Source organism: Phascolarctos cinereus, unplaced genomic scaffold, assembly GCF_003287225.1.
Source record: "Phascolarctos cinereus isolate Bilbo 61053 unplaced genomic scaffold, phaCin_HiC Scaffold_2;HRSCAF=192, whole genome shotgun sequence".
Lineage (NCBI taxonomy): Eukaryota > Metazoa > Chordata > Mammalia > Diprotodontia > Phascolarctidae > Phascolarctos > Phascolarctos cinereus.
Window position 1 is genome coordinate 168,749,907 of NW_027555625.1, and position 13,626 is coordinate 168,763,532.

At 37.0% G+C, this 13,626-nt stretch overlaps 1 protein-coding gene across 5 annotated transcripts in view; it reads right to left on the reverse strand.

The window, feature by feature from the left end:
- SLX4IP (SLX4 interacting protein) overlaps positions 1 to 13,626 on the reverse strand; it is a 265,690-nt gene that overhangs the window by 138,573 nt on the left and 113,491 nt on the right. For all 5 annotated transcript variants that reach the window (XR_013484629.1, XR_013484628.1, XM_078149720.1 and 2 more), the window contains one exon: positions 3,671 to 3,758. Coding sequence is in view for 3 of the 5 variants with exons in the window: in XM_078149720.1 (XP_078005846.1) it covers positions 3,671 to 3,758 (88 nt within the window). In the remaining 2 variants the exon portion in view is untranslated. The remainder of the gene's footprint in view (positions 1 to 3,670; positions 3,759 to 13,626) is intronic.

Sequence of the window (13,626 nt, forward strand, 5' to 3'; positions counted from 1 at the left end):
AAAGTCACTATGCCTACTCATTCCAGTGTCCCTGGTTTTCTCTAATGCCTTAGAAACTTTATCTGTTGGACAACTAAAAAATTAAAAAGAAAAAAATTTCTCAAAGAAACTAATTATACTTTTCTTCTACCTTCCTCAAAAATTACAAAAAGATGTGTTTGATTCACTAATATTAAGATTTGATGAGGAAGAATCTTCCCATTTTTAAACTTAATGTCTAGCTAAAATGCAAATACTCGTCACTCTTCTTCTGCTTCTCATTTTGCAGCACAAAAATTTGCTACTTTGTGGAATACAGATGTATCAGTTTACATTTGATTCCTTTGGCACTATTTAGATGGAAAGCAGAAATGCAGCCATGCCTTATACTGTTGTTTTAACAATTAAAGAATTTTGTTTCACATGCAGTTTAGCTATGACTGAGCTAGAAAATATGTGGAACAGATACATGGAAACGTGGATTGTTAAAATTTTGCCATAAATCCCCTATATGGCTAGGTCTAAAAATAACATTAAAAATAAAGCAACATCCCATGCATATAAACTTTCTCCTTTTAGTTAAGGGGATTGATTTCAATGATTTGACAGTCTTAAATAAAGAGTACATCATACAAGAAGTAGCTATGATCTACTAATTAAATGAACTACTTTTATAAGCATCTTTTTTATGAGCAGATTCATGGGGGAAAAGATTTTAACAAAAGACTCTCTGGGTCTGGGAACACAGAAAAAGGAATCAAAAAGGTAGAGAAAATAGCTAAAATATCTTTCAGATAAAAGAAGTTTGTATCTGCTTTCTAAAATTTATAAATGGAAACTTGAATTCAATTGTTTGGGAATGAATACTGCTAACATAATAAACTGCTTCATAATAAACATAATTTCAAAAATGTAATTAGTTCCCTTTTCTGCAAAGCAATCTGATAGTCTTAATCTTGTCTTATAAAATGACTTTAAATGTAACCAGATTTGGTTGTTCATGAAATTTCAGCTCTATGAAGATGGCCTAAGTGAAGTTACAGGGGACCAAATACTATCTGAAGTAATTTCAGTAAATTCAACGTGTTCCTTTCAATACTGTCCCTCTTGTCTGTGATTCTTTTATGCCTTCCTTATGTTCTGTGCATTAAAAAAAGTTTCAATGACCCTCTTTTTTTTTCATTTTTTGTTTTTGTTTTTGTTTTCCTACCCCTATTCCTCTCTCCCTCACATCCCAATCCAATAGGGAAAACAGAAATAAAAATCAATCATTTGTAATACATTTGCATATTTAAGCAAAACAAATTCTTACATTAGTCTTGTATATCTTATTCCACATCTGAGGTCAATTGTTTCTCTGTCAGGTGGGTAGCATGTTTCATCATCAGTCTTTTAGAATCATGGTTTGTCACTGCATTGTTCAGAGTTCTTAAATCTTCAAAGTTTTTGTGTTTTTAAATGATATTTTTATTGTATAAACAGTTTGTTTTCTGGTTCTGCTCACTGCATTTCTCATTAGTTCATACAAGTCTTCTCTAGTTTCTCTGAAATTCCTTCTTTCATAACTTCTAACAGTACAAACATATTCCATTAATTTCATCATCTACAATTTGTTTAACCAAATCCCCTACTGATATGCATGACCTAAGTTTCTTGTTCATTGCCACAATAGAAAGAGTTGCCTGAAATATTTCTGTGCACATAAGTTCTTCTCCTCTTTTTTTGATCTGTTTGTATAAACCTAGTTGTGATATCGCTGGGTTAGCAAATTTGAGATTACAGTTCCATATTGCTTTACTGAATGACCAGCCAAATTTGCAGCTTTATTAACATCAATATTTCTACCTTCCCACTGTCCAAAAAAACCTATCTTCTTTTTTTGTCATCTTTGCCAATATGACATTATATATATGAGGGGGAAGTTCAATATTGGTTTTATTTTAATTTTTCTTATTACAAATGATTTAGAACATCTTAAAAAATATAGCTTTTGATAGATAGCTTGGACTTCATCCTTAAAAAAAACCTCCCACTTTATCTTTGACCATTTATCTGCTGGGAAATAGTTCTTGTTCTTATAAAACTTGAACTAGTTACCTTGTCAGAGAAATTTGCATCAAAGATTTTCTTTCTGGGCTACCTGTTGCCCTTCTGATCTTAACTACCCTGATTTCGTTAAGGCAAAAACTTAAATTTTATGTAATCAAAGCTATCCAGTTTATGCTCTATGATACTCTCTATCATATTTGGTCATGGCTTCTTTCCCTATTTTCTTCCTTTCTCCTCCAATTTGTTTATGTTATCTTTTTTGTTTATATTCTGAATGTTTTGTTCCTCCTTTTGTTATTATTTTTCTACCTCTAAAGAATAATCTTTAGGTAGTTTTATTTGTATGTCACTGCATAGGTAAACTAATTTAGGCTGTATCATCATTTTTATTATATTACTTCACACAATCCATGAACAATTAATATTTCTCTATTATTCAGGTCTGTATTTTATTCATTCATTCATTCTGAATATTGTTTTCCTAGGTCTATTACTTTTGATCAATTCTCAGATGTCTTTCTATGTTTCCTTGAATTCTTCATAGTCATCATTTCTTAGGGTACAGTAATATTCTACTACATCATGTGCCATGATTTGTTATATCATTACCAAACAGATGGGTATCTACTTTGTTTCTGATTCTTTGCTAATATACAAAGAGTACTGTATAAATATTTTGCTGTATATTATACCTTTCATTCTGTCTTCAAACTCCTTGGGGAATATACCTAGAGTGTATCTAGGGTATGGACATTTAAAACATCTTAGAAAAATTCCAATTGCTTTCCAGAATAATTGAACTCAATTCACAGATCCACCAACAATGCATTAGCAGGTATCATTTTTTTCTCATGGTCTAAAATAGCATCAATTAAGAAATATCTAATGAAAAGGCAGTATTTTTCTACACCGTAATTAGTTCCTTCTGCCTAGATATAATCTTCTTCTTACTGTAACTAATTTGGATTTGGATTTCTAGCTCTAAAACGCTACTATAATCAATAGATCTGACTGAAAAATTATTATATTTTAAAAGGCCTTGTAGATGTCACTTCCTCACTCACACCAATATTACAGTAAACAAAAATTTGATGCAATGGGAATACTGAGAGATAGTTTCATAAAATATATTTTGTTGTGGATCTATCACTTTCACTGACATGGCTGAGAGAAGGAACAGATAATCAAATATTTCCTTATTGATTAGTTATCAAAAGATAGTGTTAATAAAAATGACAGACAAGGGTTTTAAGGAAAAGTGAAAAAGATATTACTGATGTTAACTTTTCCAATTTATTAAGGATGTTGTGAGCACCACTTTTAAGCAGTTATGAATATTTTATTATATATGTTGCATAAATACAACCTGGGATGGGGTGGGGAGAGAGGAATATTCTGGAGGTAAATAATACCTAATGGAAGGTCAGAAATGTTTGTCTACTGTAGACATAACTTTAGTTTCCTGAGAAAAAACCAAAATATTTCTTGGGGGAAATAACAGTGCTTCAGTAGGATTTCTCAAGCTTAGGCATTATCTTTATCATTTTTACCTAATTAGTAAAGTAGAATCTAAGCAGATTAGCACTAGGCAATGTTTTCTCCCACAGTCATTTTGTCCTTAAAATTGAAATTTTTGCTGTACCTTTTTTTCTATTCTGAAAACCAGCTGGTGATTTTCTTGAACCTTGAGGCAAAATATGAAGATCTACTAACACAGCGAAGTTTCTACACTGCAAGACATCAAAAAGAGAAAATGTTAAGTATGTTGTATTCAAAAGACAATGAAAGAAATAATCACAGATCACTGTGAGCATATGACTCAATGGCAACAAACATCATTATACACCAGAAATATCAGCAGGCAGAGGTGGTTTTCTTTACCTGCTATTCTTTTTCACAAGTTTAAACTAAATTGCAAGAATACTTAGTAGAAATAAAATTGTAATCACCATGGTTCATTTACTTCAATGCTTTCATTGATGTGAGTATTCCCTCCAATAATGCTGACTGCAACCCATCCATGTCTGACCACATGTTGTGATTCTTGCCTTCTCATAAGCATACCACAAGAGGCTCACCCAACATATCTTTGATGACATCCTTTACACTACTTCTCCAACAAAATTGCTTGCTTGTAACAGCAAGCCTCTTTAGCCTGCCATTTACCTTTCCACTGTGCTTTCAGAGACCACAGTATTCTATGCCTTGCAGCCACATAACATAATTGGAAAAATAAGGCAGTGAACAGGGAAAGGAACTGCGATTCTATTGATTTATTAAGAAACTCTCCCTATCAATATAGATCAGCACATTCTCTGCAACTTGGGGTCTTAGAGACTTGCCTACATGCTGGATGAATACTGGTGGTCAAAAATATGGGCTTTGTTTCAGTGAGAAGCTTGGGGGCTATTTAATTTCCTAATGGCAATCCAATTCACTCTCCCCATCTTGTTAATTCTGGGCTCAGATCATTTTCCTTTTGTGGTGTTGGTCCAAGATGTACATAAATATCACTGACTATTACAGGTTTTCCACCCAAGAGTGCATTGTAGTCTAGACAGCAGGCATTCTTCATCCAGTTGGTTTTAAAAGTGTGAACAGATAGGACAAAAGTATTTGATTGATTAGGAAACTCTGAAACATTCTAGTGTCTGATGTAATAATCAAGCATAATGTCATCTATAAGCACAAACACCCAGAGCAGAGGTTGGCAAATCATAAATTATGGGTCAAATTCAGCCCACCACCTGTTGTTGCATGGCTCACGAGCTAAAAAAGTGGTTGTTTATAGATGACATTGTGCTTGATTATTACATCAGGCCCCAGAACACCACAGAGCTTTCTAATCACTCAATCACCCTTGTCCTAGCTGTTTACACTTTTAAAACCAACTAAATGATGAATACCTATTTTCTAGACCAGGGGTGGGTAACTGGCGGCCTTGAAGCCACATGTGGCCCTCTTAGGTCCTCAAGTGCAGACCTTTGACTGAACCCATACTTCACAGAACAAATCCCCTTAATAAAAAGATTTGTTCATAAAACTTGGACTCAGTCAAAAGGCCTCACCAAAGGACCCAGAAGGCCACATGTCGCCTTAAGGCCACAGGTTCCCCACCCCTGGTCTAGACCATGGTATAATACAGTATAATACAATGCAACGTAAATACAATACAACACAATATACATTTATTTAAAAATGTAAAAAGCATTCTTAGCTCTTGGAACAAATAAAAACAAGTAGTAGGCTAACTTTGCTAATCACTAATCTGGAAGATCTCATCATTTATAGGAAATCTCTCTTTGACATGGATTCTGGTAGATCTCCTTGGTGATGAATACCTTGGTGAACATACGGTTCTGTTTTACGGCTCATTTAATATTAATAATCAATGGATCATCAAAGTTATTTAGTATTATACCTTACAAGGAATCTTGTTGACATACAATGTTGACATAGGCATGGGAGATACTTTGTTAAACAAGAGCCTTTGAAGAGGCATTGTATTCTACTGAATCAATTTTTTTTTAAGTCAAGAAAAAATAAGCACAGTGAAATCTTGTAATCCCTACACCTTTTTGAAAACCACAGTTTCATATAATAATGGGATGTTAGAACTATAAAGGACCTCAAATATTATATTATTGCTCATTATAACATCAGAAGTATCTGAAAGTACAATGGGTTGCCCTTTATTGGATTGTTGCTGTTGTTATTTATCCTTCGCTTTTGAAAAGGACCATGACATCAGGAAGATGGTGCCATGACTAGCAAGTGAACTGGATTTAGGTGAGACAGGGCTATGCAAGGTCACCAGCTTCACTTTCTCCTCTGGAGCCATCTGAGTCCAGGGGCAAGATATAGATAAGGATGACTGGAGATGGCCTCTCCCCTTTATTGGATGTCTTCAAGTATAGGAAGGATTGGTCATTTCTAAGTATCAAAAGCATTCATGGTCCAATATGGGTTGAACTAATTGCCCTCTGAGGTTCTTCTAACTCAATCAGTCATTTAATGACTGATTCAAAGAGGCTATGATGTACCAAGTACTGTGCTAAGTGCTGGGGATACAAATACAAGTTGCTCTCAGGAGCTTACCATCCAATGCAGGACAACAACATATAAAAGGAAGCTAAAAATCAGGCAGGGTTGAGGGGGTGGTACTGGCATGATAGAGAAGTCTAAAGAAGTCCAAAATCAACTTATTTGGTAGGAAATAAGGAGAAGACTGTGCTGAGTCTCTTTCTTAAATAAAGGCCCTTGAGCTCCTGACCCTTCCCTGCAGAAAGAGGCTCCAATCAGGAGATCAGAGAGTACTGACTGAATAATAACTTGAGAGACTATATTACTCAGTATTTTATAGTTTCAGCCAGATGAAATTCTTGATGTTAACTATGAGCATAATAAATACTATTATTTGTCCATTATGCTCTTGTAGTATGAAAAGAAGTAAGGAACACAGTTAGAAAAAATTCAAAAATCTATGTTTCTATAATTCTCTGTGCCACTATAGCTGACCAACAATAAAAAACAACCATCTTGTCCTTACCAATTTGGCCTGAAGGTCATACTGATTGTCAAAGGGTTGTGCCCTCCAGCACAGAAGACATTCAACATGGTCTAGAGTTTGAGGCCAACTGATGGCATATTTTAAAATTCTATTTTAAACTTTTATATACAATTCTAGAAAAAAACAATGTAATCAAATGTGCCTTAAAAATGAGCAGTAACTGAGTTTGTAATCACCTATTTAACTTCAGGAATCAACATGTCTAGGACTTCCGCTTCCGGAAGCCAAGATGGCGGAGTAAAAAGGTAGTAGCTCTCACCCTCCCCTATCAACCTCTGAAAGCCCAGAAAATATCACCCCAGAAAAAACTCTGAAACAGCTGAACCAGAAGAAAGACAGGGAACAGCAGTGCAGTAGTCCAGGTAGCTTGAGGGATTAACAGGAAAGGTCCCTCTTACCCTGGGGGAAGGGGAGCAGTATGGAACAGTAGGCAACCCAGCCAGTGGAAAGCCCCACTTTAGCACACCAGGAGGAGATCCTGGTGCCTCGGCATTCTACAGCAAATGGGTCTCCCAGTGCCTCAGCAAAAATAAGGGAAGCAGCACTACAAAGGGCCCCTGGAAGATAAACACCCTGCATCATTCATCTGCAAGGAGCTGAAAAAAGCAACAGAGTTGCCTGAAAGTTCCAGCTTTGCTGATTCCAGCCCAACACAGGTAAGCTGTCAGAACCCTACAGCCTCCAACTGCCAACCAGGAGGAGCTCCTGAAGCCCAGGTGGTAGAACAGGCAAACACCAACACCTGGACCTCTGAGTGCCTCAGTGAGGGCAGGGGAACTGATGGGAACCAGCTCAAAAAACCACCAGGTGCCTTGGCATTCTACAGCAAAGGAGTCTCCCAGTGCCTCAGTAGAACTAAGGAAGAAATCACTGCAAGGGGCCCCAGGCAGATAAACACCCTGAAGCACCCATCTAAAAGGAGCTGAAGAAAGCTAAAGGAAAGGAAAAGCAGGCAACCTAGAATTGCCTGAAAGTTCCAGCCCTGCTGATTTTGGCCCAACACCAGGTAAGCTGCCAGAACTCTACAGCCTCTAATTGCCAACATAAGAGGCCCCAGCACACAAAGCCAGTGACCAAGACCTAGGCTCCCCACACAAGAAGCTTGGGTCAGTGCCCTCCACTCCCCAGGAGGAGAGATCAATCTCTTTAAAGGCCAGGGAATAAAGAAACACCATGAGTAAAAAGAAACATACCATAGATTCATATTATGGGAAGAGTGAAGATCAAGACAGAAATTCTGAAGAGGACAACATTGTCAACAAACCCACATCTGCAACATCAAAAGGGAATATGAACTGGTCTGAAGCCCAAAAAGCCTTCTTAGAAGAGCTCAAGAAGGATTTTAAAAGTCAAATGAGAGAGGTAGAAGAGTCCTTAGGGAGTACAATTGGCCAACTAGAAAAAAAGTACACTGAAGAAAACAAGTCCCTAAAAACCACAATTGGCCAACTGGAAAAAAAGAACACTACAGAAAACAAATCCCTTAAAAATACAACTGGCCAATTGGAGAAGGAAGTACAGAATCTAACAGAAGAAAACAATGTGTTAAAAATTAGAATGGGGGGGGCAGCTAGGTGGTGCAGTGGATAGAGCACCAGCCCTGAAGTCAGGAGGACCTGAGTTCAAATCTGGCCTCAGACATATAACACTTACTAGCTGTGTAACCCTGGGCAAGTCACTTAACCCCACTGCCTAGCCAAAATAATAATAGTAATAATTTAGAATTGGACAAATGGAAACTAATGACTCCGTGGGAGAGCAAGAATCAGTCAAACAGAAACAAAAAAATGAAAAAAAAAAGGAATCAACATGTCTAAATCTAAACCTAATAGAATCCCTGTATGGTTTATTTTACCTCATTAATAATGGGTTTCAAGTTTAATCAAGTTACCATATATTTTCATTTTAAGTTAGCATCAGACATAGTTGTGTGTTTGTTTTTTCAAAAGCTTTTGAACCCTTTTTGACCTTATTACTCACATAATATCTCAAATAAGAAAACTACTATATATTACACTTGTACTAGTTCAGAAAAATTATTTAAACATCTTTTAAAGTCTAGCCTTAACCTGGTTTCCATGGAAGATGTCTACACAGAAGGATATGACTTCAAAATGAACAATAGTGAAGTTGATTTGGAGGGCTTTAGAATTGTAAAGAAAGCCAGAAATCGAATCTGGGGAGGGACACTCAGACATTTTAATAGCTATGTGACTCTAAGCAAGTCACTTAACCGCTCCAGGCCTCAGTTACCACATCTGAAAACAAGTGTTCTCATCTACTTCAGGAAATTAATTGCCTCCCTTCCCTCTCCAAAATCAAGGTGGCTAGGGGGCACCAGTTCCTTGGCACCTTTTCCTTAAAACTAGTCCTATAGCCAGGGACTGAAAACTGTACTATGAAACTCAGCCCCTTTCTTGCCTAGGCCACAGAAAGGATACTGAGCTTTCCCTTAGCCCAGGTCTACTGTGGGAAAGGGGGGCCCTGGGGCTAAGACCTATCTTTGTAGAGATGAATTAGACCATGCAGGGGTTTTATTTGGTTTAAATTTGGACCTTTCCATTCCTTCAGTAAATAGGTGACTTGATGTTATCTATGGTTCCTACCTACTCTGAAACTATGAACATATGAATTTTACTTCCAGCAAGAATCATAAACAGAGGGTTTTATACTGGCCTGCATACAGTGTGCCAACATCATATTTTTTCTACAGTTAAGTGACTACAATATATGCTTAACATGAAGGCTGATATTCCTTCCAAAAGAGAAGATAATGGTACTAAGCACCCAGACAGAACTACAGTGAGTAGGTCAGAAGTTAACACGTAGGAAGAACAGCCATAGTTCAAGTCAAAGCAGATAAACACTAAACAAACAAACAAACAAACAAACGAGAACCTAGAAGTCAAATTCTCTTTTAAACTGCTTTACCAAGCATGAAACAACACTAAAGTCCATCCTCATGTCACCAAGATTAATGAGGGGAAAGACTGCAACAATACTACAAAGAAGTCAAAGCAAGCAAAAAAACAAGAGAGAGGGGAAAGATTCTAACTGTGGATGATACTTCAGTAGCCACACAGTTCCTCTGTGTAGACCAATGTGTTGTTTCTTTTTTTCTCCTCTATGCAAAGTCCTGTCTCCCTTCCTGACCGAGGTGGGGGCCCAGGTGTCATCTACTATATGTACGAACTTCCCCATAATTGTCAAGGATATCTTCATCCTTCCAGTCACCTAGGATCAAAACAGGTTGTCATTCTTAACTTTTCATTCTCACCCCACTTCTTATCCAATCTGTTGCCAAAGCCTATATATCTTACTTCCATAGCGTCCCTTGTATATGCCCCCCTTCTATCCTTTGACACTGCTACTTTGCTGGTGAAGGCCCTTAACGTTTCACCTCTGAATTATTGAAATAACAGGCTGGTTGGTCTCCCTGCCTCAGTCTTCTCTTCTTATGCCAGTCCATTTTCCATTCAACTGTCAAATTTATCTTCCTATTAATAAATCTGACCCTTGACAATTATGGGGAAGTTAGTACATATAGTAGATGACAAAAAGGATCCAAAAAAATTTGACATGGAGGATATAAGGTTGAATCTAAAAAGATGAAGTTAAATAAATGCAAAAATCTTAAACCTGGGAGAAGGAAAAAAACTTCACACGCTTAAGATGAGGGAGGAATGGTTAGACAACAATTGTTCTGAAAAAAGATGTTGGGCTGTAGTGAGTGGCAAACCCAACATGAGTTACATGTGATAAGGCAGCCAAAGATGTAATGTAATCCTGGCCTCCATTTAGGAGGTCATAGCTTCCAGAATAAGGAAGTGTTCAGCTCTGGGTATCAGAATTTAAGGACACTGATAAGCTATACAGTATCAAGAGGAGAGTAACCATGATCAAGAAGGGCCTTGAATCCATAGTGCATAAGAAATGGTCTAAGGGACCAGGTGTGTTTTGCTTGGAAAAGAGGAGACTAATTTTAAGTATAATAGCTATGTTAAATTATTTGAAGCACTATCATATGGAGGAAGAATCAGATTTTTCTTTATACAGAGAAGACATAATCATGAGTAATGAGTGGAAGTTTCAATGAGACAGATTTAGTCAATCACTTAACAGGTATTTATTAAGTGCCTGCTATGTGCCAGGCACAGGCAGGCTCTAGGGATAGAAAGAAAGGCAATGTTAGTTCCTGCTTTCAAGGAACTCACGGTCTAATTTAAGCCTCATATTAGGAAATATTTCCTAATCATTTTAGCTGTCCAAAAGAGGAATGGGTTGCCTCAACAGAGCTCCATATTTTTAGAAGTCTTTAACTAGAAGCTGGACAATCATCTGTCAGAAATGTTACACTGAATATTCCTTCTGTGTAAGGGTTAGACCAGATGGCTATTGAAGTCCCTTTTGAAATGTCAAAAATTCTATGACTGGGAATTTCTATCTGAAAAAATGGATATGTGACTGACAATGACTTTTGAGAAAGGTTTGCATGACGTAGCACAGAAGGATCTAAGACTCAAGATTCCTTTCATGTCAACAATTCTATGAGACTATAGAGACTAAGCCTATGCTTATAGGTTCTCAGGAACCTATAACAAGAAGTCCCTGGTGACCCAGGGGTGGAGGTGGGGGGAATTCCCATCATTCAATGAAACATATCCTCAGGAAATGCTAGGGACTAACCTTTGGAAATTTCTATGATCCATATCTTAGAGTAAGGTCAAGAGAAGACATAATGTTCACGAATATTTTTAATTTGTAGAAGAGCATAAAAATAAAAATGGTCTTTGGAGAACGCAAAATAAATTTATTTAGATTTTCTTTCATTTGTCACCTGGTTACCATGATCCTAATTTTTTTTTGAATCATAAAACATTCAATCAAAATTTCGCTGACTTTCTACTGCCTCTTTACATCACTCCTAAATTCTTTGGCTTTCCCCTCCAGGAGCCAGAAGTTTAAAATTTTGTTCAAAATTTCCCTGTACACCTCATTGTACTCCACCATGTTTTGGAAAACAATCAAATAATTCTCATAATCCTAGGGAAGAAAGTTGCCATATGACAGGCAAGTACACGAAGGGAATTTTTAAAAATGACATCCAAAGCAGGAAAATTAAATACCAAAATTGAAAGAAGCTTAAGTATACTTATGAGGGGAATACTGGAAAGTTTTTCTTCCCCAACCCATTTTTAGAAAATGACAAAGTAAAGGGAGATGACTAATTGGAACGGAACTTCTTTAAATCCGCTTTTTTCTTTTCTTTTCTTTTCTAATTGACTATTGGAAACAATATCCCCTGCTCAAATGGAGAAACTAGCTGGGGCAGGAGACAACTGATGAAATTACTTTAGAAGCTAAAGATAATTAATAATATTGAAAATAAAATTGAATACTTATCTGAAATAAGTGGGAAGTCAACTCAGTATCAATAGCAATGTGAACTACCAACATTGTAGTAATTACATACTTTTTTTTTTTGTGAGGCAGTTGGGGTTAAGTGACTTGCCCTGGGTCACATAACTAGTGAACGTTAGATGTTTGAGGCCTTATTTGAACTCAGGTCTTCCTGACTCCGGGGCCGGTACTCTATCCACTGTGCCACCTGGCTGCCCCCAATTAAATACTTTTTAAAGGATAGAAAGTTGAAGACTTAATTTTCTATGCATTCTTTCTCTAGGATAAATAAAAGTTCTTCTAAAGCAGTTTATATCTGACCAAAAGTACAGCAAGTGCTCTACGGGATGGCAAGAGATAAACCAGCATTTGGGAGAAGAGAGGCCACAGTGGGTGTTAGTAGATGAAAAGAGGATTGTAGAAAGAAGGCCAGGATGAAGGCAAGTCATTTATCAGAGAATGAGAATTTAAGAGAGTACAATAGAAGGGATGGGCAGAGTTTGAGTGGTAGACAGTTGTGACAGAGTTAAGGAAGATGGGAAAGAGAGAAAAGCAGGTAGGGGTGGGGACAGTTTACTCTTAATCACTGGTGGCAGTGATTATCACAGGCACTCTTAATCACAAGTAGCAGTGATCAAGTAATACAGAGAAAGGGAGGTAGGAGTGGAAGGGGTTTACCAATCATTGGGATGATAGTAAATGGTAAATGAATTGCAATGTTCACAGTCTCCAAAGGCTAGTGGTGCTTGACAAAAGCCAGGACACTCTTCTAGGTGTGTGGGCGGGACCAGGTTGGAGAGTGTTATATCTGGGGCAAAAGAGGAGTCTGGGTCAGCTCTTATAAAAGTGGAGGGGTTTTTTGTTTGGTTGGTTTTTTGCTATCAGTACAAAAACAGGTCATGGCTACCAGCAATTACTGAACTATAGACGCCTGATTTATTAATGAACGCACATTTTTCAAGTAAATGAAAGAAACTATAACATATTACTGCAGGTTGCACAGATTTATCACTTACTGAATACCTAGAAGGATACAATCAATTGTCCAAAACCATAAAGCAGATTTCTACCTTTCATAAATTAACAGATGATAGATACCTGTACTATGAAGATGAACCTCAAAATATCTTTGAGAATTCCACAAACTTCTGGAAGCAGAGCAACATCACACACAAAAATGTTGCCAACAACTGTTTAGACATAATGTTGATCTATAAAAATTTAAGAACAATGTTGCTTAATTAAATACTCAATCTCCACTGGTATTCAAAGCCCTTCATAATCCGTCCCCTCTAACTTTCCAGTCTTCCTACAACTATACTTCCCGTATACTCTGCGATCTGGTGACACTCTATGATACAGTAACATAGGCCTTCTTGTTGTTCCTCAAACAAAACACTCAATCTGTCATCTTTAAGCATTTTCACTGACTGTCCTCCATGCTTTGAATGCTCTACCTTCTCATATCTGCTTCTTGACTTCCCTGGCTTCCTTCAAGTACCAGCTACAACCCTACCTTCTACAGGAAGCCTTTCCCAGTCCCCTTAATTATAGTGCTTTCTCTTAGGTGATTATTTTTAATTTACTTTGGGTATAATTTATTTATACATAATCGTTGTCTTGCCCAT